The sequence below is a fragment of the Ambystoma mexicanum genome, chromosome 8, assembly GCF_040938575.1.
Source record: "Ambystoma mexicanum isolate Mex_15411 chromosome 8, UKY_AmexF1_1, whole genome shotgun sequence".
Classification (NCBI taxonomy): Eukaryota; Metazoa; Chordata; class Amphibia; order Caudata; family Ambystomatidae; genus Ambystoma; species Ambystoma mexicanum.
The window spans coordinates 1,505,507,055-1,505,534,543 of NC_090929.1; the positions used below are offsets into that span (position 1 = coordinate 1,505,507,055).

The following is a 27,489-nucleotide window of genomic DNA, read 5'->3' on the forward strand; positions in this document are numbered from 1 at the left end:
CGGGACATGTATATGATCGTTTATGATATGATAGTTTATATAGCGCCCATACACAATGTGTTTCAAAGCGCTTCAAGGCAAGGGAGGGAACAAGGGAAAAAACAATTACATTCTTACAGGCCATGAACAGTAAGGTTGTGAAATTAACTATCTTACTCTGCCTGACGACATTTCAGATAGTGCAAGAGCTAAAACATAAATAAGGAACAGAGGGGGAGAGTGGGAAGGAAATGGAAACAGACAGGCGACTACCGTACTAGGCCTGGCGACATTTGTGGTAGAGCCGGAAAAAAAACAAGAGGTGAGGGAGAGGGGTGCAGAAAGGTAGGGGAGGAACAAAACAAGCACCTATCATATTAGGCCTGACGACATTTCAGATAGTGCTGGAGGGGGTTGGGGAGGAAAAAACCAGTAAGGGGAGGGAGGAGGAGACAGACTAGGTTGCTAACATATTAGGTCCAGGGACAATTCCGATAGAGTAAGTGTATAGAAGAAATTAAGGGGAGGAGATAGGAAAAGGGAGAGGGGAAAGGAGGAGAGAACAGAGAGTTAGCAGTCAAAAGAGTGGAGAAGTAAGAGGGGAGAGTGAATACAATTGCAGAAGTCAGTAGTAACACATAATGTTGCAAGCCAGGATACAAGATGAAGATGGGAACAGCATGATTCAGGGCCACCATGAGTACAAGATGCAAAAGAAGTTCAGCATGAGAGTTGAGAAAGGGTGACACACCATGAATGAATGAAGTCCATAAAAGTCAAATCCAGATAATGTAGATAAGCGTCCTTCAGATCCAGGGAGCACATCCAGTCTCCCCTGTCCAGTGTTTCTGCAATAAGAGCTGGCGTAACCATCTTGAATTTTTGAAGAGGGAGGGACTGAGGGTGGAAAGGTCCAACACAACTCTCAGGCCAGCCTCGTGGTTCTTCTGTATGGCGAAAATCCTGGAATAAAAGCCCAAGCCTCGCTGGGAGGTTGGGACTTCTTCCACAGCCTGGCTCTCGACAAGCAACCAGATCTCTGCCAGCAGAGTTGCTGTCCCAAACTGCAGGAGGGGAGGAGGGAGGAGAGGAAGGTAACAGTAGATGGTACTCTGTGGAGACTACAGAGAGGATACAGGGATTCGAAAAATTCTGGCACCAAAATTGCACGTGAAAGGCAAGCCTGCCCCTCACTGGAGACACGTGGACCCAAAGGGGTGTGTCATGGCTTTATCTGTTGCAGAGGAGGGGGATTGGAAAAAACCGATGCGCCCCCCTTTTGTTGTTTCCTCCGATGCTGACTGAGGATGGTCAGGTTCTCGGATGCATGTGAACCCGCCACCCGCCCGCCCTTTGTCAGAGCGTAGCTGCGACTGGGTGTAGGCCTTGGCCGTGGCCTTTGTGAGAATAGATAAAGACTTTGCGGTTTGCAAGCTGTTCTTTTTATCCAATTCCACATCCGTGGTGGAGTGGAAGAGGTCACTGCCCTCTAAGGGAAGGTCCAATATGCTTTCCTGGACATCAGCATTAGCCCAGAGCCAGGCCGTCCTTTCTCATGTCCGTGGCAATGCAGATGGCCCGGGCATAGGTATGGATGTGGGCCACGGTGCACTCCATAATGTCCTGTGCTACCAGCCTGGATTCTCCTAGTCCCGCCTTGAAGCGCGCTTGGCTCTGTGCCACAATCTCCTGCCAGAGCCTTTGGTTAGCGGCTGCAAGCATGGCATCTGCGTTGGCCTGCCGCAGGTGCAAGGGGGCGCTGGGAGTGAAGCTTCTTCCTGTATGCCTCCAAGATCTTCTCCTCCTTGCCTAGCAGCATCGAGGACAAAGTGGCCAAGGATGACCGAGGCTTGGAATAGAGTGACGCCACAGCTATCACCGAAGAGTGCGGTTGAGGATGCACTGAAAGCAAGAGTGTGTCCCCCACCATCTGCCTGTACTTGGCATCGAGGCGCTGGTTGGCAGGCTGGGCCGAGTGCGGCTTGAACCACCCCTTCTTGGCCAGGGAAACTACATCTTTCTACATCAGGATCCCCGTTTTGGTAAGGGGGTCTTAGGGTGAGGACTTCTGCTAAGACTCCCCTCCTCGGGCTGTTCTACCTTGGGCTGAGGAAGGCCCAAATACTCTGCCAAACCTGCAAGGAATTCATGGAAGGCCCTGGATGAAGATGGGGTGTCGGGGTCCCCCTCCTCACCCGGGTCCGCCCAGCTTGGGGGTCTGGAGGAGTGCTGGGCGCCGTGGACTGCAGAGTGGAGACCGGAGCCGGTGGCTGCTGCGGAGGGTGGTCAGTCATAATATCTAAGAAACAAAATGTTGGGGGTTTCGCGAGTAAAAAAAAGGTAAATAAAGGGAGGTTTGGGGGGGAAACCCCCCCATTTCGAATAAAAAAAGCAGTGAAAAAGAAATTCGATTTTTTTTTTCAACATTTTTTCGAAAAAATGACTTTCGACATTTTTGTATTCGATATTATCACTATGAACCGCTGGGAGGTTGCTGTGGACCCGCCTGTACTGTGGGAGGCAGGGAAGCCAGAATCGGAGGAGCTGGCTGGGGCAGCAACGTCTGCGCAGGGGCCAGTGGCACCAGAGCCATCGGAGGAATGACTATGGGTGCCGGTGGGGTGACCTGAGGGAGCATGTCCTTGATGGCATCCCCGAGGATGGCCTCCATCTGGGGAGTTTGCATCAGTCCTAGGAACCTTTTGAAGAACCTGTCTTCGGAGACTGTAGAGGTGGCAGGTGATATTGACGGAGTGGCCAAGGGCAGCTGGGGCACACTCTGCCTGGGGTGCAGGGGAAACCTGCCCTGCCGATGGATAGACTGTAGGTCACGCACCTGGTTGACATCAGTCCCACCTTGTGACTCTTCCCACCACCCACTCCGCAACTAGCCCCGTCCAAGACACTTGGTGTTGCAACAAAAGGCCTATCCCACACCTCAGGCCGAGACCCGGAAGGCATATTGCCCTCGGCAGAGCAGCCGGTAGTGCTGCATGAAGGCACCCCCTTGGACATGATGCCGGTACTAGGGCATTGCCCCTCTGGAGTAACCCCGGTAAAAGAACCTTGTGGTCCCTCAGCACTGACACCGCAAGGATCTGGAGACCCCTCGGGCGTGAGGCCGGTAGCTGGACTAGCCTTGGTACGTGTGCTGGTACTAGAACCCAACAGGTTCCTCCTGGTCGGGCACTTCCTTGGGAAGGAGTCGACCTTACGGGGTGCAATGGTGAATAGAGGCCTTTCCTTCGGCATCGAGCAATGTTTGACGAAGTCCTCTAGGTCCTCCGGAGGAGACTTCTGGAAGAGCTCCTCCACCTAGCTAGCCTGTTCTGCAGTGCCCGTAGAGTCAATGCATTGCAAGCGGAACAACCTTCCCAGCCGTGGTCGCGTTCAAGGCAGCAGAGGCAAAGGGCATGGGGGTCGGTTGTAGGGAAGAGCCCCTCTCAGGCTGGACACCTGCTGAAGTAGACAGGCACTGGGGAGGAGCGTGGCGTCAGAGGGCCAAGTACCTAAGGAAAAGACAAAGACAGAAGAATCTCCAGGGAAGAGCGCTTGGTATTACATGACCAAAGCCGTGAATTCAGCCCATTCCCGTTCTATTGTTCTCCAGCATGGATTCACATGCTCATGAATATTCCCTGTCAGGCTGCCAATCCTCATTAAAAACAAAAAGAGTTTCACTTTCAATTTAAAACTGTATTTCTCCTCTAAACCAATCACTATCCTCTGGGTCATACTGCCCCCATCCAATGACAGTCCTCTACCAAAGCCCCGCCTCTGGCAGCCATCTTCAGATTTGGTAAGCAAGTAAAGTGGCAGTATGACCAAGAAGAGCCGCAGAGGGGCCGGAGGGATGGTTTGTGTGTGAATCCATGCCAGACCCATGCTGGAGAACAATAGTTACAGGTAAGTACCTTAAACCTTCTCCAGCATGGGGTCTGGCATGGATTCACATGCTCATGAATAACTAATTAACTAATACACAGCAGAATACAGAAGCAGTTAGCACTTACCCCTGGAACAGACTCACCGCAAGTGAACAGGTTGTCTATCGCTGCCTGGCCGACAATGGCCTCCTCCCTGGAATCCCTGTTGACGCAGGAGAACTTTGTGAAAGTATGTGTGGACCTACACGTCGCAGCACACCAGAAAGAAACGCAGTCATCGCAGCGATCGTTCTGGTGGAAAGGGATCTCGGACAGCCGGGCAGAGGCCGGTTCGCAGCCAATGATGGTGCATGATGCAGCCGCAGAGCCATCTTGAGATGGAAGGTTTGGACAAGGCCTTCACATGATTCACAGGTCCAAAGTTCACAAACAATTGAGAAGTCTTCCGAAAACTCTTTTGTGCAAGCCACGTAAAACTTCAAGGCACGAGCAACGTCCAGCAAATGCAAGGTCCTCTCCGCCGGCGACTAAGGATTCGAGAAAACCGGCCAACCAAAGGCTCGTTGAGGTGGAATTCTGACAGAACCTTTGGCATGAAAATGGGGTGCGTATGCAGTACCACCCTTGATTCGTGAAAAGTCAGATATGGCTGCTTGCAGGATAGGGCCTGGATCCCACCCACTCGTCTGACTGAGGTGATGACCACAAGGAATGTGGTCTTCCACGAGAGAATCTTGAGTGGGGCTTGATGCATAGATTTGAAAGGTGCCCCCATGAGTCGTGTCAGGACCACATTGAGTTCCCATGTCGCGGGAGGTGCCTTTACCGGAGGGAAATATCAAAATCTGCATCTTGAGAAACTCCTTGACGTGTCTGTGGGACTACAGCAAGGATCTTCCTGTGATCTGGTGTAGCATGAGATGGCCGCAAGGTCTACCTTGATGGATGTGTGAGCCAGCCCAGCTTTTGTCAAGGAAAGCAAGTATGGAAGAATCTGTGGGGCCGTGACCCTCAGGGGGGGTAATCATCTGCGACCTGCACCATGTTGCAAAATGCTTCCACTTATGGCTGTAGCACTTTAGAGTCGACGCCCTGGTTTTGGCGAGGATCTCCTGCAGTCCGCTGGAGCTCATAACCTCTAAACTCCAAGGCTGGAGGAGCAATGCCTTCAGGTCCAGAGATCCTGGGTTGTGATGAAGGATTGCGCTTCCCTCTCTGGTGAGCAGATCCGGAAATATCGGCAACTTGACTGGAGGCAACACTGACAGGCTGAGTATGTCCGGATACCAAATCTGGCTCGGCCATGCAGGGGTAATGAGTATCATCTTTCCCCGACACGGAGTGTGTTGATCACATGTAGCAGGGGAGGAAACTGGGGAAAGGCATACAGAAACAGACCTTCCCACGGGAAGAAGAACGCGTCCCCCATTCTCCTCGGTTGGTGCAATCTGCTGGCAAACCTCTGGCATTTTGAGTTTGCCGCCGTGGTAAAAAGATCGATCGGAGGTCTGCCCCATTTGATGAACAGACGGTCCACCTGATCCTGACGAAGTTCCCACTCGTGGCAGGAGTGCAGCTCCCTGCTGAGGGTTTCACCAATGGTGTTCTGGACTCCTGCCAGGTGGAACGTGATGAGGAACATCCTCTGTCTGATGTTCCAATGCCACAAGTCCTGAGCTTCTTTAGAGAGTGCTGGGGATCGAGTGGCCCCCTGCTTCCTGATGGAGAACATGGTCGCAGTGTTGTCCGTGAAGATCCTCACCACCTTGCCTCTCAGAGATGGTAGGAAAGACTTGTGGGCCCAGAACACTGCCCGTAGCTCCAGGATGTGGATGTGCAGAGCCTTCTCCTCCGGAAGCCAGAAACCTCTGGCGTGTAGATGTCCTGTGTGAGCTACCCAACCTTCCAGAGAGGAGTCCATGGTGACCGTCTCCTGGTATGGTGGGGTTTGAAATCCCATCCCCTGGGCGATGTGGGAGTGTAACCCCCCCACTACTCTATCGCCTGCTGAAAAACTCCTTGTTGAGTGATCTTGTCTGCAAAATTCCTGGACATGTCTATCCAACGTGCATCCAAGAATTCCTGCAGAGACGGACGAGGTATAAGCAGGATGACATCATGCCCAGCAACGACTTGATGGCCCAAACCGTGGCCGTCTTTGCCGACGAGAGCCGATGTACCTTCCCTTGAATGGCCGCTAGCCTCTCCTCTGATGGGGATGCCAGGCAAGCCACAGTGCTCAGTCTGGTGCAGTGGAACAGCGCGTTCCGCGATGGTGTGAAGCAGGACTTTGGATAGTTCACAGAGAACCCCAGCTCAGTCAGTAGCCGGACGTTCTCCTTCGTATTCTCGTCGGCCTGTTCCCAGGAGCGGGCTAGTATCAGCCAATCGTCCAGGTACGGGTATACGTGTACTCCCTGCAGACGTAGGTGGGCCGCCACCAGGGCCAGACCTTTTGTCAACACCCTTGGGGCCGACTTTAAGCCGAAAGGCAGGGCCTTGAACTGGTAGTGTTGGCCTTGTACCACAAACTGTAGGAACTTCCCATGTTTCCTGTGGATAGGGACATGTAAGTACGCATCCTCTAGGTCCAACAACGTCAAGAGTTCCCCCTCCTCCAGCAGGCCAAGCACGTATTACAACGTGACCATCCTGAATTTTGGGTATTTAAAGTACTTGTTTAGACAGCGCAGGTCTGGGATGGGGCTCGAACCCACTTGTCTTCCTTCTGACCAGAAAGCTTCTGGAATAGACGCCGGAGCCGCTGGGGAACAAGCTCTATCACTCCTTTCCATAACATTGCCTAACATGGCTCGCATTTCCTCCAAGAGCGGAGGTATGTGCTGCTCCTGATGGGGAACCGGTGAAATACGAGGGAACCTGCATTGGAACACCAAGGTGTGTCCTTGGGCGACAGCATCCAGCACCCATCTGTTGGTGGTGATTTTCTTCCACTCGCTGAGGAACCTAGTCAGCTGGCTTCTCACCGGGGTGCACGAGTGGGGGTCCAATGTCTTGGCCGGTTCAGGCTTGCTTGGGTGCCAGCGCCCTGTCCTGCGGTGCCAGTGACGCTGACCTCTGCTACCGTAGGCTTAGGAGCGACCCCCGTAGGCTTCCTGCATGGAGGATCGAGGGGGTTGCCTGTATGGAGTGGAGTATCCCTTGCTCAATTTTCCCCTGGAGGAGCGAAAACACAACCAGCGATGTTGCTACAGACACCAAGGGTCTCCGTCTTTATGGCTTGAAGGGATTCATCGACCCCCTTTCTGAACAGATTCTCCCAGTCGAACGTCCTGCCGAAAGGTTGTGGCATTCAACCATCCCTACCCACGAAGGCAAACTCAGTTTTCCATCTGTTGGAAGACTGTCTCAACGATGTCCACTGCTACCATGATGGCATTATTGAATGCCACCTCACCTTCCTGAAAAAGGGCGAGAGCCTCCGTTTTCTTTTCATCGGGGAGGAATTCCAGGATAGGGCCCAGCTTGTATCAAAGCTCCCAGTCCTATCTGTACAAGACAGCCAGAGCATTGGCCGACTTGATTGTGGATGCTTCCGTGTAAATGACTCTTCCCCATGGCGTCCATCCTTTTTCCCCTCGTTGTCTGGGCGGACTGATGATGCAGACGCTGGGTTGGCCGAACGTTACCTTGTGGTGGCCAACACTACTGAGTCCGGCGACGGTTGTGACCTCAAGCACTTGGGTACGTTTGTCCCGTTTGGTTGGAGCCTTGTATGGGTTTTTCATGAGGGCTAGGCCTTCTTCCCAAATGTCATCCAAAAAGAGTATTGCCATGATAGTCTTCCTCTTAGACTCACATTGCTGAAATAGGAAGTCCTCCTCCTTGGAACAGCTTGGAGGCCCTGGTGATCAAGTGGAATGATCCCACCTCGTTTGGTGGAGAGCCTCTAAGAAGGGCATCCAGATGCAGTGATTCATCGCCTGCTGGGACAAAGTCCTCATTTTCATCAGTTTCCATGGTCATTTCCGTACCAGTGTATGTGTGTGTATCCGGGTCCACTGGTGGAGTCTGGTCCTGACGTGGTGGAGGAGGCTGATGCGGAGGTGTTGGATGACGCTTCCTCTTCTTATGCAGAGGCTGGTCAGGGGCCTGTGGCACAACAGATGCCAGTGCTGGGGAAAAACCTCTGCTGGGTCTCTGTCACTAGGGTGTGGAGAATCGACAGGATGTTGGCAGGATGTCCATGGATAGGTCCCTCGGCTGAGGAGGGAATGATGGAGTGCTAGGCTCAGAGCACGGGTCCGAGGCCTTGCTCGATTTTAGCCATGCTGCCAGTCTGCTGTACCTGTCTTTCTTCATTTTCTTCGAGAAGCCCAGGCATATCTCGCACCTATCCTTAGCCAGTATTGGATGCAGGGCCTGAAAAGTGTCCTTCCCTCTTTTTTCTCCTACGTCATGGTCAGAGGGCACGAAGTAGGCCCAAGATGGCCTTCCAGAAACTTCGAACAACCGACCTCGAGGGGCTTGCAACTTCACCGACAAAGGATCCCCGTTGCCGGCCGATTAAGATAGGAGCACAAAGGCTCAGATGGAACAAAAATAGAATTTTTCTGCAAATAATTTGGAAAAAAGTAATAAATAGCCAAGAGAGCAACTCAAGGACTTCCAACACTGAAGCGTGCAGTAAAAATCTGAAGATGACTGCCAAAGGCGGGGCTTAGGGAGAAGACTTTTTTCTTTTATTGAGCATTCCCAGCCTGGAGAATGAACTTCAATCTTGTTTGCAAAGGCAGACATCAAAGATGTCGTTCACCAGGGCCCTGAACTACAGTCCCATTTCATCTTTGCAAAGTCGCAAAGAACACACACCACCTTTTTTTGTTGAGGTAGGGCATGGCCACTGTGTTGTCCGTAAGGATCAGCACACATTTCCCTTTCACAGAGTGGAGGAATGAGACCAGGGCCAGCATGATCATCCGCAGCTCCAGCTAATTGATGTGCTCCAGAGATTCTAAGGGAGATCACAGTCTGCTTACACTCAAGTCAGACAGGTGAGCACCCCAACCTGTTAAGGACATATCCATGACTATCGTCAGCTGAGGCCATGCTTGACGGAACAAGTCTTTCAGCAGGATGCACCTTAGGAACGACCATTTAAGATATCTAGCCACACGGCTACACATATGCAGAATATTTGACATGTGTCCCTTCCTGAAACTGCAACCACTTGCAAAATGGTAGCCACCAAAGCAACCTCATGCGTAGCTGCACCTCCGTTACCACCAGATGCAGGAAAGCTGTGGCAGAAATTGTCCCTGGGATTGAAAGACCTGTAACGTCTGAGAAATGTTTGAAACTCAATCCCTAAGCAGAATGAATCTGCCCAAGCGTGTGTCCAACACCGCCTCAACAAACCGCAGCGACTGCAACAGTTAAACATAACACTTTTTGAAGTTCAGGGAAAAGCTCAAGCTTCGCAACAGGCTGTATGTGTGAAACAAATGTGCAGACTTCTGGTCTGAGAAGCTAACTTGGACAAGGCAGGAAAAAATATGAATTACCTCCCTACGACTGGCAACAGGTTGGTGAAAATCCTGTGTGCCGAAGGCCGAACGGCAGGACTGCAAACTGATAGTGATGTGTTACGCTCACCTGGTCTCTGCGGAGGCGTTGGGGCACGGTTGCAGCCCTCCCTGAACTTGAATCACCCCCTTCAGGCCTCTCCCTCAGTAGAAAAGCTGTGAGCGGTGGTACGTGGTGATACTGCTCCTGCGTGGAGATAAGAGTGTGTGAGTGTGCCAATCTGTGATTGTTGTACCTCTCGAACCCTTCACCCCAAAGTACGGTTTCTATGAGCATACGCCGCCCATAAAGCTCACCTGTGAATTATGGAAGATAAGCTTTCCTTCCTGCTACTTCTGACAGGGGCGCGTTGAATGGGATCTAGTTACTTCACTGATCCCTGATGAGGATTAGTCCAGTCCAGCTACGACTATGCTTCTCCTTATGATTGGGAAGTCTTTCTTGAGCTCTTGTGATGCGGTTTGTTCTGTTTAATGTCTTTATATGTTGCTCCTTTTCATGCCCGCAATTATGTCTCTCTTCTGTTTTCTCCCCTTACATGGAAATGCGGCCTCAATGCAGCTGTGAGATGCGACAGGTGGCCGGATGTAAGATGGATGCTACCGCAATGTTCGACAGCAGGTAAGTGATAGTTTAAGGAAAAGCGCGAAGAATGGCAAAGCGCAACCTTAAACTGACTGTTTTTTCAATGTCTAACCTGGTCTTCTGTTTTTCCTTGCAGGCGCTGCTGTCGACGATGGAGCGTGTCGTGCTGCGGTGCCAAGATGAAGATTTCGGCATTCCGGAAAGGGTAAAGATGAATACTTGGTTCGCCGAAGAGATGTACAGGTAAGAACAGCTTCCCCCAGTTGCTAAGTATGCTGGCAGGAAGCAGGATGTCCAGGAAGCAGGATCTTCAAAGGTAAGTCTGACCTCAGGCGACGATGAGCGTTACGCTGCTTGCAAGTGCAGAATAACGCAAAGCGTCTGTCTTGAGGATCGGGGCAGCTTATATAGCTGAGATTGTGGGCACGCCCATTAGGCCCGGCTTACCAGCCACACCCTGCCACTCCTGCTTAATGGATGGAATCTTCAAGGCCAATGCATCTGAAGTGCTATTTCATAATAAAAGCTTTTTGGTGTTAAATGGATGTTCTTGTTTACTTTTGTTCATGAGCCTGGCGCCAGGACAGTGTCCACTCAGGTCTCCTGTGCATGCAACCCCTGTATGCCTGTGCCCCTGACTTCATGATCATGACATGATGTTGGCACACAAGGAACCTCAGGTACTTCCGGTGCATTCACCAAATGGTCACATGGAAGTAGACATTCTGAAGGTCCAGCGACACCAACGAGTCCTGCAAATCGCAGGGCTTGGAGGATCTCAGCTACAGTTACCATCTTGAATTTTTCCTTTAGCAGGTACAGATTCGGAAGCCCCAGATTGAATACTAGTGAGTTGAGTACCACCCCTTTCCTCGTTTTGAGCAGAGGACTAGTTCTATTGTACTCAGAGAGAAGCTGACGGACCTCTTCCAAGATGATGGGGCCCAGAGACAAGGTAGTGGTATAAGCAAAGTGATCCAGAGGACACTGAATGAAATATGCAGTAACCCTCTAGAATGACTTGTAATGCACAAGCATTGGACGTAGTTTGAGACCATTCCGAGCCAAATGGGGAAATGCTTCATCCCACGTGGGACTTGTGGCAGAATTCTTCAGAGGTTTTGAACGCTGTGTGGCTGACTGCGCAATGGGGACTGTTCCACCTTTAGTGGGACCTCTGCCAGAAACCCTTCTCATATCCGCTTAAGGGATGTGGTCTGCTGCGTTCGCTACTGAGGACCAAAGACAAAGAACTTTGCTAGGCAGCAGGAAGCATTAATTTGCTCATAAAGCAAGGCTGCCCAAGGCAAACACCTTCTTTCCCCAGGAATCCAGTCTCTTACTGCCCCTTCCTCTCGGGAAACATCTGCCTTGGAGTCTCCCCGGGGCCACCTGACCCCTTCCACAGGAGGTGAAAGCCCCAACTCCTCACATATGGCGCAGAGGGTTGTTGCACTGCCAACCCCAAAGACTTTGCTATGACCTTGTAGGACTGGAACTGTTGCAGGGCGTTGGGAGCCTTGGCCCAGAATGTATCTGGCCATTTTAGGTCATATCCAGTAGCTTTGCCAGCATATCCTGCGCAAATCCGGATGTCATCATCCATGAGTGACGTTGCATAACTGTACGGCTGGCCATGGAGTGTCGAGACCTAAATTCAGATTCTGCCAGGAAGCATACCTGCCATCCTGTAGCATTGCCAGAAACCCTTCTCATTTCCGCTTAAGGGATGTGGTCTGCTGCGTTTGCTACTGAGGAGCAAAGACAAAGAACTTTTGCCAGGCAGCAGGAAGCATTCATTTGCTCATAAAGCAAGGCTGCCCGAGGCAAGCACCTTCTTTCCCCAGGAATCCAGTCTCTTACTCGCTCCGTCAGGTGGAAGAGAAGAAAAAGTAGAGCTCTTCAAATTTGAAGCCACAGCCTGACAGCTAAGCTCTCAGTGGAGTCATGGATAGACAAAAAGGCTGGGTCACATGGAACTGGACAATGTTATCTTGCCAGCTCTCTGTTGATTGCAGGTGTAGAGGTGGGCCACTCCCACACCCAACACCGGAGCTTCCACAGCTAAGTTAAATGGTAGCAAGATCTCCTTTTTGGGCCATTCATACAGGATGTCTGTTAATTCAAACTGGACTTTCCGGCTGGAGGGGGCTTATAACTACCAGGAACTGGAAGGAAATGCAGCTCAAGGGAGTTGTCAAAACTGCTGACCTCCTGAAGATCTGAGGCCAGTAATAGGATGTATTTACAGTCGGCAGTACAATTCCTCTGGGAAGTCCCTCTCCTCCCTGGAACCAATGGGTTCCATTCGAAAGGGCACAGATTCACCTTCCTTGTCATAGATGCGGCCCAATTTTGTCATAAATGGCCTCATCAGTTGAGGGGTATATTCCAGAGGGGCTCATTCATACCGAGTGCGCAATTGGTGCTGATGACGAAGAGGAGGGCAGGACAGGCATCAAGGCCCCAGTGCCCAAAGACGCTGGGAGACAGTTGCCCTTCACGTCCCGGCTCGAGCCTGTAGCAGTGTGGGAATGTTCCCCTGCCAGTGTTGGACAACACGGTGGGTGCCGTTGGCACCAGGGCCAAGCACCTTCAAGTAGACTTTCTCCCATTCCTCTGGGGTGAAGGATTAGGTGGGAAACCGTACTGCAGTGCCGTTTCCTACAGATGCACTCTGGAGCGACTCCTCTTCAAAGAGAAAGAGGGATGACAGGAATAAATACCAGGAGAGCCAGATCTCTTGCGTTGCTTCTTCTTGTCCGTCTTTGCAGGAGAGCTGTCCTCGGATAGACCCTCCGCACCATGCCACCTCCACCCGGACCGTGCACCTTCACCAGATGCCTTGTCAAGGTAGGTGAAGAGTTTAGCCACCATTTCCCAGAGGGCCTTGGGATGCATGGATTGGCACGACCAGAAATTTCACACTTTGCTTCTCCCCCAAGCAGTACAAGTAGATGCAACGGGGATCAGACACTGACAACTGCCGGCCTCAATCCATGCAAAGTTTAAAACCCAGGGCTTGTAAAATCTACTACCCCACTCCCAATAGCTAGGAGATGCACCATTTGCATCATACTCGACCTTGCTAGTGAGAATGGGGACGTTTGAAACTTATTTGACATTTTACTGCAAACAAACTTTGCAGTCGCAGCTAATAAAAGTTTCACTGTTCATGACTGGCCTTTGGGTGTCAAAATTGCATAAAATATCAAGTGAGTTTATGGTGACATAAGACATGCATTACTCACTGTAATAGTATTTGATGATGATTCCATCTGCTTAGATTCACATGCTGTGCATATAGTCCAACATGGTTTATATTGACATTTTCAAACGCCATATTTTCGAATGCCGACACAAAATTGGCAAAAACATTTTTTTGCAAATGTTTTTTTTTAACTTTATTTTTGAAATGGGGGTTTCCCCCCAAACCCGTTTTTTTTTATGACACTTTTTTTAGTAAGGAAACAAAAACAAAAGAAAAACATTCAACATTTTTTTTTCTTCGACATTTTATCAAAATATGTTTTTGAAACTTTTACCGGATACCGTCTGACACATAGTGTAATAGTATAGTATAGTATTGCATCTTTCTTTTGAAGATCAAAAGGGGACGTCGACATGGGCGTGACTGTAACACTATCCCTAACATGACGTGTAGTGACCCAAAATCCCAGTCACTTGAGTAAGTACAGGAGAGAGAAGGTGTGAGATGTCTATGTTCCTTATACTCCATGAGGGGAGGAAGAGTGGGCGCATGTGAATCTAAGCAGATACAATCATCAGAAATGCTATTACGGTGAGTAATGCATGTCTTCTGATGCTTGTTAATCTGCTTAGAATCACATGCTGTACATAGACTAGCAAGCAGTACCCAGAGATGGTGGTGGGATGTCAGATGGAACAGTAGCAAAGATGTCTTAGCACTGCTTGCCCCACATGGGAATCAGACCTAGAGTGCGTATCTAGGCAGTAGTGGTGTGTAAAGGTGTGTACAGAACTCCAGGTTGCTGCTTTACAAATGGTCTCAAGAGGAACATTTGCAATTAATGCTATGGTAGCCCCTGGGCCCCGAGTAGAGTGTGCTCTGGGTGTGAAGGGCAAATCTCTCTTGGCAAGAGTGTAGCACAGTGTGATGCAGTTCACAATCCAATTTGAAATAGCTGATTTATAGACAGGGTCCCCTTCTCCACCAGCTGCCACTGAAACGATAAACTGGTTTGTCTTTCTTAGTACTTTTGTCTTTTCCAGATTATATATCACTGCTGTCCAAACAACTGGTGTGTGGAGGCTTCTTTTTGCCACGTTAGTGGGGTTCTGGAAAAAGGTGTGTAGTTCTATTGACTGGTTCACATGGAACTTTAAAATAAATGTAGGCGCAAATCGTGGGTGAGTGTGCAGGACCACCTTATCCTTGTGAACCGTGACGAATGGGTCTTGAACTGAAAGGGCTTGCAGTTCAAACTCTTTATTGATGCGATTGTCACCAAGAAGACGGTCTTGTAGGTGAGTGCTTTAAGCCTTGTGCATTGGGTTAAAGGGAGGCCCCATTAGTCTGGCAAGTACAACGTTCAGGTACCACCCGGGAGCTGGGTTGGAAATAGGGGGATGAAGTATTTTTACTCCTTCCAAAAACGCTTTAATTACTGGAATTTTCCATGACAAAACCTTCTTCTGGGACATGATATATGTTGAAAGCGCAGCTAAGAGGACTTTTAGGGAAATGAAAACCAGACCTGAATCTAGCAGGTGAGTTAGGTACAGTACAATATGTGTTGGTGTGCATTGAATAGGATTGATGATTTTGCCATTACACCAGATGACAAAGTGTTTCCATTTGCTGGAGTAGCAATGTCTGGTGTTAGGTTTTTGTGCTTCCCTAAGTATGTTCATACATCTTTGAGGGAGTTGGAGGTGTCCGAACTCTAGGACATCAGGTGCCAGGCTGTTAAGTTGAGAGTTTGAGGGCATGAATGTAGTGTCTCCCACTTGTTGTGCGACAGCATGGCTGGTTCCTGGCAGGGGAGACTGACATTGCCATTAGATGGGAGAACCAAGGTTGGCGGGCCCACCAGAACCATCTTGACTGGCTCTGGGTGTATCTTGTGCACTATACTGTTGAGCAGGGGAATCAGGGGGAAAAGTGTAGACAAATTTCCCTGACCATGTTATCCAGAGATTGTTCCCCTTCTGAGGGCACCTGGGCATTGTGTGCTCTCCAGAGTTGCAAAGAAGTCGATCTCTGGGAAGCCCGAGTCTGTGAAGACGTGGAGAACAATCGCCACTAACACCCTACAGGTAGTGGGAAGTCTTTTTATTTATTAATTTATTATTTCCTTTTTTTCCTCCTCACTCCGTACTCTACTTTTGTTCCCCCTTCCATGCACTTCTCCACCTCCCCCTCTACCATGCACTTGCACGTTCTCAATGTCACTGGGCCAAGTAAGTTTGCTGTTTTTGTTCTCCCCTGTTTGTCTTCCCTTGCGCTCTGAAACACTTGTGTATGAGCGCAATAGAAATAAAATATCAATATCAAAGTTTCTGCTGAGTACGTCCACCAGAAGATTGAGTTCCCCTGGAACATGTTTTGACAGGAGGAACATCTTGTGTTTGAGAGCCCATTTCGTTATGCTTTGTGACAGTTTGGATAGCCCTGGAGAGTCAGGGCCCCCTTGTTAAGTAATACATGGCCGAAGTACTGTCCGTGAGGACTAAAACTGTCTTCTCCTGGAGGTGTATTTGGAATGCCTTCAGGGCCTTGAACACTGCTAGCAGTTCCAATAGGTTTATGTGGCTGGTTGCTACCGCTGGGGATCACACACCATATGCAGTCTGATGAAGGAGGGGAGCTCCCCACCCCGTCAGAGATGCATCTGAGGTAAGAGTGGTTTCTACTGCGCTGGTGGTGGAGGTTTTCTCCTGAAGAAGGTTTTCCCTTGACCACTGCTACAGAGACAACCACTAGATTATCCCACTGTTCGCTGGCCTGACAATTGGCTCGAGAGCCACTCTTGCATGGGGCGCATACACAGATGTGCGTGTGGAACTAGGTAGATGCAGGAGGCCATCGTCCCCAACAGTGGCATGGCTTTGTGTATGGTCACCTCGTGACTGGCTACATGGTGAGGGATCTGGAACAGCATGTTTTGAACCCTCTCGGAGGGAAAGTGAAGGCCATTTTTGGTCTGAATTAGAGCACCCAAAAACTGTTTGACTTGGCTGGGGTCTCGGCTGAAAATCTTCTTGTTGATCGAGAACCCGAGACTGAAGAGATCTACTGTCTTCTGGGTATTTGTTAGGCATGTTCCATACAAATCCCCTGTTATTAGCCAGTCGTCGAGGTAAGGGTAGACTGGGATGGACAGCATGAGCAGGTGAGCTGCTACTACCGCAGTACCTTTGTAAACATCTGTGGAGCTGAGGCAATGCCGAAGGGAAGAACCTTAAACTGATAGTGCGTGTCTATCATGAACCTTGGGTACTTTATGTGCGCTGACAACATTGAAATATGAAAGTATGCATCTTTCATATCCAATGTTGCCATGTAATCCCCCTGCACCAGCAGTGGGATTACTTCCTGCAATGTTGTCATTCTGAATTTTTGCGGTGTGACATATTTGTTGGCTGGCCGCAGGTCTAACAGGGCGCATCGTGAGATCCTTTTTTGGGTACAAGGAAGTACACTAAATACCCTGGTTTACCTGGTGAATGGGGATGACTTATACAGTGCCCTTTTCCAGAAGGACTTTCACCTCTTCCAGCAGGATTTGCAGTTTTGTTAGTGATAGGCGTCTGCTCTTTGGTGGATGGTATCGAGGTGGCCAGTGGAACTCAATGCAATAACTGTAGGTGACGGTCTTGAGCAACCACTGGTCTGATGTGATCCCTTCCCATGCATGAATGAATGACAACCGTCCCCAGATCGGGGAGGTATGGGAGGGGAGGGGACTCAGACTAGCGAGTTATTTTGATGTGGAGGCCGGGGAGCCTCTTGGGGTGGAGTTGCTGCCTCTACCCTTGCCTCTGCGCTGTCTTCTTTGCTGATACTGGCTGTTGCCAGATTAACCTTGTCCGCAGGACCATGGAGTGCCTCCAAGGGGTGCACATGGGTGCCATGTTGCCCTTGGGGAGATCGGGAGAAGGACTGACCTCAAAAGGGACGACAAGAGTTTGAATCTCCCCCTGTTGGAAAGCCTTGGCTGTAATCTGGTTGATCGATTTCAGCGTTTCATGTTCTTTTTTAGCAGTCGCCAAGGCGTCATTGACAGCCTTACCAAATAAGTTTGACTCCTCTACAGGTTTATCAGGGAGGCCTGAGTCTCTGGCTTGAAACCTGAATATTTCAGCCAGGCATGTCTCTTGAGGAGAGTTCCTTGTGCCAGAGTGTGTTCCGAAGTTCCAGCAGCTTTTAGTGTATTCTTTACAATATTATGGGTCACCTGTCTACTCTCAGAGACGAACGCCAGCAGGCGTGAGAGCGTGGGTTCAGGTACCTCTTGCAGCAGGCCCCATTGTACGTCGCTGTAAATAGCGAGAAGGGTCGTATTATTTGCAATTATGGTTCAATAGGCCGCAGATGTGGTAATACGTTTGCCGAGGGCATCGAGTTTTTTGCAGTCGTTATGCAGGGAACCTCATCCGTGGACAGTGGCACCCCTGCCCATTTTCTGGTGGTTGTAACAGCCAGAGAGTCCGTTGTGGCATGACCTCGAATATACATAGGGTCAGATGAAGGGGGTCGAAACAGTGTCTCAACTCGAGGGTTGACAGCCCTTGTGTCAGGGAAGGAGACAATAAGGAAGGACAGAGGCGTTTCTTTATGGAGGTGAGCGGAGGAATAGCCTGAATGGTGGGAGGTTTTTCTTTGAGAATGTCCTCAACTAAGTCAGAGCCCTGGACAATCTCCTGTGTAGCAATCTGAAAGTGATCTGGGGCTCTCTTTAGGATGGCATTAAAAACCATCTGGTCATCTATTGGCGATGACTGCCTTTGTTGAGGTGAAGAAGCTGGGTCTAGACAAATAATGTTTGTCTGGGGTATGAGTAGGTTTGAGCCAAGGCCCTTGAAATGCTGGCTGATCTTGTTCCTAGTCTCGGTACTGGTCAGATGTGGCCTGACCAAAAGGATTGTCCTCATATGTTTCTTCTGGTTCTGAATAATCAAAAACCTTCTTCTGATGGTTTTGTGACTGAATTGGAAGCTCCTGCAGCTTTGGTGGAATGGGACAGGAGTCCTCCTCCTCCTCCTCCTTGTGTCTCTTGGGAGTAATGTATTTTTCTGAGAAGTCTATGAATTGGGACATCTTATCCATATAATTCTCAAACCTTTGCCTAGTCCACAGGGATGAAGCAGAGGGGTCTGGAGGTGGGAAAGGCTGTTCAGAACGGGGAGATGTACCTGATAAAGCCCTAGAGAGGGGCTGGGGGCCTTCAGAGTACTCCACTCGACAAGAGGGGGTGCTCCTCGGCTGTTCCACTGTCGAAATAATAGCCGAGAGACTCTCGCATATTTTTGGCGGCTGAATGTGGAGTTTTGACACGCCTGAAGGCATCGTCGTGGTTGCCGACTCTGCCAGAGCGCGCCCTTGGAAGACATGTCAGTAGCCATGTGACTTTTTATGGGATGCCCTTTTGAGAGGGAAGCCCAGTCGCATGCCAAGAAGATGGGTGCGGGGAGGGCGTCGGACTGCGAGGTTCGGGAAAGGCACCATCAATGTTTTCCGCTGACCTATTGGCGTTTGCCACTTCTTTGACGTGTCCGTCAAGGAGGCCTTTGGAGTTGTGCGTTTTGCCTTGGGTGGTGCGTGTGTGTCCTTGTCGCCAGGGTGTGAACTCCCCATAACAGTACCGGTGGCCTGTCTGTTGAGGCGGGGCACCTAGGACCAGAAGGTTTCACGAGAGGTCTATGGTTTCCAGGTCAGAGCCATGGCTGCTGCTGGAGTCCTCGTCACTCGAAGCGACTGTGTCAACAGGGGTAACAACCTTTGGCCTGCATTGCGTAGGCCATCCTCCGCTTTGTCCGCCTGTCCTTTAATGTCTTGGGACGAAAGAGTTTGCAGGACTTACAAGAACGCTTGTCGTGATCACGAGGTAAAAACCCATTGCATCAGCGATGGGTGTCTTTCCAGGGGAATTTTCCATTGCACAATGGAAAAAATGTGAAGGGTGTCCTCTCCATAACAGAAGTATATGGCAGCCAAACCAAAGAAGCAAAGAGAAGTGAAAAGGAAATGCATTCTCAAAAAGAATTAACCCAGGGCCCCACTCTCCCTACTGTAAAGGCCTGGCCGGAGGGCCGAGGCCACGCGGTCGGCAGACGTCAGTCAATGCACCAGCGCCGAGCAGTGGTGGATGTCTTTGGCGTAGGAGTCCACAAAGTAGTTGTCGAAAAGAAGTAGCATAGACTAGATGACCATCGGTCGTGGGACAAAGAAGTAATTAATCTGCAATATCAACTCTTGCAAGCTTCACATTAGGCGACCAACTAGCTGGGCAGAAAAAAACAAACTGAGGGACCTCTATGTGTGAGGGATTTTGGGTACACTACACGTCACGTTAGGGATAGTGTTACAGTGTTACAGTCACGCCCATGTCGACTTCCCCTTTCGATCTTTGAAAAACCACTAGATGTCGGACTGTATGCACATGTTATTCTAAGCAGATTAACAAGCATCAGAAACCATTTTCCATAAAGCACTAGTAAATATTTTGTCACCCGTCACCATGGGGCGAGCGCATCTCTCTTAAGTCAAATATATAAACTAAGGAACTCTCTCTGTAGGTCTAGAAGGATTTTTTATCATTTACGTGACCTGAAACTAGAGGCCTTATCAGGTTGGGCATTTCTTCAAACGAAGTAGTGTGTTCCCAATGGGTGCAAAGTGCGCTGAAAAAAGAGGAACTGATGTCACGGGGTAACTCGATATAAACTGGCCCTGATGTTCTGTCTGACATGGGTCACGTAGAGGCATCAGGCCGAGCCGACAGTCACGCTGTGCCCCCCTGGTGGTGGCAAAGTTTGACTATTAGCTGCTCTGCTGAAAGGATATTGTAGATGAGGAATCTGTGGGTTGAAGGAATCAATTAGAATTACCCTTCCAAATCAAACTAATGCATTTGCTTTGTGATTTTATGATTTGCACTCTTTTCTCATCTTGTTTCCAATTTAATTTAACTGACATTGCTCCATGACCTTTCTATACAGTGTCAGGTTTTAGGCACTGACCTGTGCACTGATGTATTTGATGTGTCAGTACAGTCTTGGATTTGCAATATCATCCTCTGGTATATTCCAATTCATATTGCTGTATTTATTTAGCATGAACATACTCAAATGATGGAAATGAAATCAACACAACTTGCTCATATATCAATCACCTTACTGTAATATGATAATACTGTCATTTTCTTTAACCAAATTGCTGTTTTGAAAACTAATTTCACAAGTAGTTGTGATTTGTCATAATAAAGAAATGAAACACTGGATTCCAAATCTGGACAAGCCAGATTTCGTTATTTAAAACCACTGAGGCCGTCTGCATGCTTGTTTAAGAAACATTTCTGTCCACTCTATTTAACTGTCCTCCTAGATGATACTGCTGGCTGTATTCGCGCGAGAGATATAGACAAGGGAGAGATTTTTTTCCCTGAAATTTCGCTGCATGATTTATAGACTTATATCTTATGCTTTAAGAAGATGTATGCCCCATTATGTTTTGTTCCCTGGTACTTTGGATGGTTGCCCTAAGTTGCCATTAATACCCTGCGCAAACTCTTTCCTCTTCCATGCTCAAACACACTATAGACAGACCAACTACACCGCTCATACAGATCTATTTAAAATATTTCCCTACAGACATCAAACGGAACTCTCTGCAACAAACCTGCATACCACATCTTCGGCCAGTGCCTCCTAGCATGACAGGCACACAAGACGCTTTATCCGGAAAATTGCCTCTAAGCCTGCAAGACAACACCGTGAAATTGATTCAACACAGTAAACTGATACCTGCGAACTACACACACCAACACAACAGCAAGACTATCTAGCATTCACCCTCTCTTTTGAGTAACCTAACCCACTCACCTCTTTTTTTATATCCTCCAGAGCAGCTGGAGCCATGCAAATGACAACAATGTGCACTATGAATCCCAGTAACATTCAATAACATTCTGCAATAATGCAAAGTGTGCTAAGTGGGTCATGACTCACCAAGACATGTGCAGCTCTGAAGAGGTAGCTGAATGGGTAATACAAGAGGTTTATGAAGGATGCAGCATAGAGATCAGCATATCGCATCACTTGGCTGGCAAAGAGTGTCTGCCGTGACCCACTACGAAATAGGCTTCCCATCATTGCGTAGCACATGTCCATGTCATGTGTCACTTTCTGAAAAGAAAAGAACAAATACAAAGTTGGAGGGTTGCATGCAATGCACTTGAATGCCAGGATAAATCATAGCTGATTCAGATTATCCCACTAGTTGCAAAAAAAATCTTCTAGTCGTATAAATGAGGACAAACAAGTTTCCTTCATGCGTCTTGTTCTCTTTCATTTTCAGGTCATCTACAGGGCATTTATTGTAGAGGACACAAATCAGGAAAATACTTTAAAACACCCTCTAATTGAACAAAATAGGAACTGGGGCCTTACTTTGCAAAGAGCAACAGGACTAGTGCAAGCAACATAAATGGAGTGAGAAACCACTCCACAAAGCACGACATAGGCCCAGGTTTAAAAATATTTGGAAAACATTTTTCCCAAAAAATATATGTGAAGTAGTAGCCAATGTGACAGTCTGCTGGTCGACAGATGCGAGTGCTGCAGTGTTAGCCATTGACAATAGCCAGAAGAGTAATCCTACTCCTTTACTGACTGTACAATATCTCACTGCACAGCAGACCAGCAACCACTGTCTGTCACCAATCTGGCATGATGAGAACACACAGTTCAAAATATTTCCAATCTAAAATGCCAAATAAGCGTTGCACTTTTTTGAACTTTTTCAGTAAAATAATGGTTTAAAAAGAAACAGTTTTTCCAACTGTTCAACTTACTTCAAAAACAAGTACACTGCTTGGTAACGTTTAATGAATTGGACTGAACGGAAAAGCAAAGCTAGAGAATAACAATGCCAATGCAGGCAGTTACATGTTTTCCCAAAAGCTCTTGAGGATTGCAAAAAGGAAAGATTCTTGCATGCAAAGTCCTGGTTTCAATGCCACCAAATTATCTGGCACCTCAATGATTGCTACAATGTACAGAACCAGATTACATAAGCATAGTATTTATTTTATAAGCACAAATACCTTCTTTATTGCCAAAACTCAAAGGATGTATCGACCGACAAAGAATTGATTAAAAAAAAAAGCACAAATGTTTTAATTCAGTTTCCTTCTTACATTTATAGAGGCAAGCATTTTCAACAGAATAATGCATAGCAAATGTATCGCAGTGAATTTTAAATGGATTCTCTAACCAAAAGATAAAGCAAGATTTCACACTATTGGACCTGGCAGAAAAGACAACGAAATGACTGTAGAAGCAGACATCGGTCTGGTTAAGCTTTTCAATCTATAGTTAATATATATTGACACCGCGCTACAAACAAAAGGCACACCCAACCACTTCTTCTCACAGAAACAGATCACAGCCTGATGTGCACCATGCCCCATTACTTATATGTTACTTTATTCTGAACAACAGCACCACACTGACTTCCTGGGTTCCACGATACGTATGCAATACACTTCTGCCAGTGGTGTTTTATACTAGCACTTCGAGTTTCAAGAAATTAGAATTGGTCGTTTCAAACTGACACACATAAGATTTACCTGTCCTTGTGGAATCATTTGCATCCACACTAAATTTACTCCTACGTTCCATCCCCTTTCTTCCATACCGACGGCCATCCGTCCCACATGAACAGGACAGGAGCCTTTTGAATCAGGCTAGCTGGTGACTGACTGTGTGACAGTCCAGGATTTTCTGCTAAGTACTGCACATACCACTATCAAGACATGGAAAGTAAAGAAATTGTGAGTTTACTGATCATGCAGGTGTCTGAATGTACATCGTCTGTGGCCATGGAGAAACGTGGTTTCATTAAATCCATCGAACATCTGGAATCCAGGGGAATGCAAATAGACCTGATAGCTACTAACAGGCATGTTTCAATAGCCAAGGCCATGTGACAGTGATTTCCACGCATTCAGCATCCATTTGATGAATGGCCATTGTCAAATCAATCAAAAAAATTACAGCTGCTGGTAAAACAAAAAAAAGAAAAAGGGTTCGGAAAAACCTTTTAAAGTGGTCTCAGTCTCTCAGAAACCATCTTTGGTGGAGCTCCAAACCTTGTGATGGATCTTTAGATATTCGACTTGAAAAATGGTGTTCATTGATGCACCATTGTTCCAGCAAACACTCATGGAGAGAAAACCAAAATGTCCACATATGTGCAATGGACCTTTATCGAAGGAACAGGAACGCAAGAAGAAGTGGTTGGTGCCATGTTCCCCTCCAGACAGAGCACCCGAGAAGATTGTGTACGATAAAACGCTTTCAAGAGACCTGAAGGGACTCACCGAATTCTGTCATACTGGAGATTTGGAGGTGTTCCATAATATGTACCTTAAGTACAGGCCCAAAAGGTCTAGCATTTCAGCATAGACGGTATGCATGCCAGAACAAGACCAGCTGTACTTGCGCACAACGAGAACATTGGGAGGGAACAAGCAAAGACTGCAGGAACTTTTGGGATGCTTAGTTACCTCATGGCCTTTACAAAACGAAGCAAACAATGGGTGGCCAGGTCAATCTACCAGGAACTGGAGTTTGAATTTGTGAAAGATCTGACATTGACTGTGTTGGCCATGCATACTCATGGAATAGCTCCCGATTTTGTTCCCAGGACACATACAATGCCACAGAACATTGCAAACGAGCCTTGTCCTCCAAAGTTGGAGCTTGTTCAAAGGTTGACTTGCAGATTTAAATGATTTGTAGCGGTCTTCAAAATCTGCTCACAATCAAATTTTCCATATGTTCTCCAATGTTTGGACATTGTACAGAAACAATTTAATGGTATTACACTTTCAATGCTAGATAATGGATCAAAAATTATTAATTTACGCCTATATAATCGGGTTTATGATGCATTTGTGTATATTTTTTTTTACCTTTGCTTCATTGATATTGCTTATCCTCTGTCTAGAAGACACGTGTCTGGGGTTGCTATTGGTACTCTTGTTTAGAACAGACTTGCCCAAGCATTTTGGTGCTGGACTGCCCATTTAGTGGAGAGAAAGCCTGATGCGCAATTGGATATTTCCCATCTGTGAAAGGTACACCGAGGCTTGGTGTCAGTCAAACCCTCTGCCAGACCCAAAACTCATGCACACATGCAATCCATGGCACTTCAGCTGATGGCTTCCCCATAGAAGACACAATAAGTAGTTTCAATAAGGGATACATTTTTTATATGGATGAAGTGGAGGTGCGTCCTGTCCAAACCAAGTTTGCTGAAAGGGCAATGGAAAGGGGTAAAACGCATTTAATTGTTCTTGGTCCTGAGACAACGCTATCTCCAACTTTCTTTCCCTAAATAGTACCCACATACAGCCTATGCTCCTCTAATTCCAAGTCCACAACAGTCAAATACTTCTCCAATCTTAGAGTGGGTGGCAGATCTCAATCCCCAGCAGGTGCCCGTCTTCCCAAAAGGATCCATGCCCCTGTAAGACTTCTGGAGCACCCTCTACAGTTCTGCAAAATTTGTAAAAAACTGTACCCTTCTACACCTCTTTCCCTTCAACGGAAATGACCCAACTGCTCCAGTTACCGCTGGTCGCTTCCTCCGGAGTCAATACTATTGAAACCTTGTATTACTTCCCAGTTTGCCCCTGGCACAACCGATCCCTTTTATGCACGAATATCCCATAAAAAGTGTTCGATCTTGGCTGGGTTAGCCTGTTTCTCCTAGCTATTTTCACCTTTTGACTTCTGCCGCCAAGGGCACATCCTACTCTAATACTGGGAACCAATTCTCCATCGCCTCAAGCCCCTTCCTGACTTGCTGCAGCCTTCCCAACAAGACCCGCTTTTTGCTTCACCTGCACGATCATGCGCTTTTACGCACAACTGTACTGTTGAGCACAGGGCTCTCCACTTCTTAGGGCTGCATTAGAAAGTTAGGGAACGACTCTGAAGAATTCTCTAATTGTCCTAGTGTGTTAACCAACCCTTCTCTTTACAAGTTGTGGCTGCGTTTTCCTCATTTGTCACATTAGGAAACTTTCTATCTATATGCTATATAGTAGAGTATTGGGTGTGGTCAATGTTTTCGCATCACTAAAGTTTAATTGTGTCTACTGGCCCGGTCGACAATAAATGTATAGATATCTTTCAGATACACTTGTATAAAAGTAATTTGTGGTTCGTTGCTGTGTACTCATTGTGGGCTTCCGATCACTCTCGTCCCTCTTGAGACTTCGTCTTGACTGCCTGCCAAACTACCTAGATTGGTCTGGCTTGTGCAGAACATTCCCCTGTTTCAGTAAACCGAGGGTGGCCTCCTAAATGTCTGCCATCAGGTCAGAGTTCATAAATCCATCTCAACACCCTCCACCAGGCTCCTCCTTCCATCCCCTATGCAATAACACAGCCGACTGACGCAGAGAGACACATGGAACGCAGACGCTGAAGTCTCCTGAAAACAAGCTACGAGGAGCATAAAAGCATAACATTACATTTCAAGTGTGAAGCAGAGGCAACTGTGAGAAAGCAGGTACACAGTGAAGGCAGTGCCAGGATGAGAAGGGGACTGTCACAATACAGTGCTCCGAATGAGGATGCAGCACAAGTTTGTATGTTAGCAGCCACCCTACCTGCATCAGGCGTGACGCAACACAGCCATCCTAGCAGCAAGGAAGAAGGGTGTAGCCAGAACTTCACATTTCGGTCTGTCTGCCCACACCAGGAGTGAGTTAGTGATTCCTCATGATGACCGATAATTGCTTTTTGGCTAGTGACGCTCCTTTACCACCACTGAGCCACACCAATTCCAAGGATTCCTCTACAGTGATCTTCAATATACCATCCCGTGGAAGCGTATTGCACTATTCTTCTCCAATGGCGGTCTGGTTTCTGATTATGTGGAAGGTCAGCAGACGCACAGTGACTACACACAGCGATGTTGGAAGATTCTCAAAGATAAGGGCTGCTCCATAATTGTCCCTCATATTCAGCCTCCATGTACTTCGCTTTGTCATACTATGTTGGTTGTTTATACAGTACTTATGCAGCCCTAAGGCCTGTTCAAATCGCTGCGAGAGAACCAAAGACAAGAAAGCAAAGATGGGAAGATAGGACAGAATGAAGACAGTAAGAGCAAAGAAGAGTATATTTTACGTCATTTTTGTTTGCTTGTTCAGTGTCCTGCATCAAACCTTAGTTTGCCGTCCACAAGGACTACCAACCCAATAGAGGCCCCAGCCTATTCCAACCCTCCGCCTGTCCTCTGTTCAGGAGGAAATGTGGCCGCTCCACTGTCAAACACTCCTCGGACATCTGGATATACTCTGTCTCACCGAGACTTGGTTAACGGCCAGCTCTGTCACAAGTTTTGACACTCTATTCCCTGTTGGCTACAACATCCTCTCCTCTCCGAACCCTGAACCAACCGTTGTGGAGGGGGAGTAGCCCTGATCCCTGCTTCTGTCATTCCTAGCCAGGCCTACTCCTCCTTTGAATGCCTGGTCTGCATGCTCTCTCTCCCCTGGCCTTTCTCTCACCGTGGCCACCATCTACAGGCCGCCTGGCCAGGTCGTCATTTTCCTCGCCGAGTGGGCTGACCGCTCTCATCCTCCCGCCTTGCTTCTACCTCTCAACATCTCCTCTGAGACCTCAACATCCGCTTGGATGCTTCTCGTCCCTCCTCTGGGCTCTTTTGAAACCTCTGCAACTCTCTCTCTCTATTGTTCCCTCTGGCTCGACTCACTCTGCAGGGCACAACCTGAATGTTCTGATCTCATCAGACCTCCCCCCTCTCCAACCGTCTCACCACTCCTCTCTTGGACTGACCAATTTCTTCTCTCCTCTCACCGGTCGCTCTCTGCCCCCTCAGACTAAGCCAACCCCAGCACTGCCACCCACCTTTTTCGGTCATCCAGCCCCTGAAGAGTGCCAGTGGGGGCTTTCTCTGCTACTTTCTCTCCTCCTCCTACACCTTTGGCTTACTCACACTCTGATACAGCCCCTCCAACCTTCATCTCTCAATCTCTAACACTCAGGATGTCCTTGCCCCTGTCATGAGGATCCGTTTGAAGGCTACATCCAAGTGAAACTCTCGGTATGATTCCGACCTCGCCACCCTTAAGTGCAAGTGTAGGGTGGCTGAGAGGAAGTGGAGGGCATCATGCTCATCCTCTGACAAACTGGCCTGCCGCCTGTTCCAAAGGCAATACAGACTCTCTGTCCTTTCTAAGAA

At 48.3% G+C, this 27,489-nt stretch overlaps 1 protein-coding gene across 3 annotated transcripts in view; it reads right to left on the reverse strand.

Annotated features, from left to right (window-relative positions):
- Positions 1-27,489, reverse strand: part of NT5C2 (5'-nucleotidase, cytosolic II) — a 957,242-nt gene that overhangs the window by 47,406 nt on the left and 882,347 nt on the right. For all 3 annotated transcript variants that reach the window (XM_069611695.1, XM_069611694.1, XM_069611696.1), the window contains one exon: positions 21,213-21,389. In XM_069611695.1, coding sequence (XP_069467796.1) covers positions 21,213-21,389 — 177 coding nt within the window. The remainder of the gene's footprint in view (positions 1-21,212; positions 21,390-27,489) is intronic.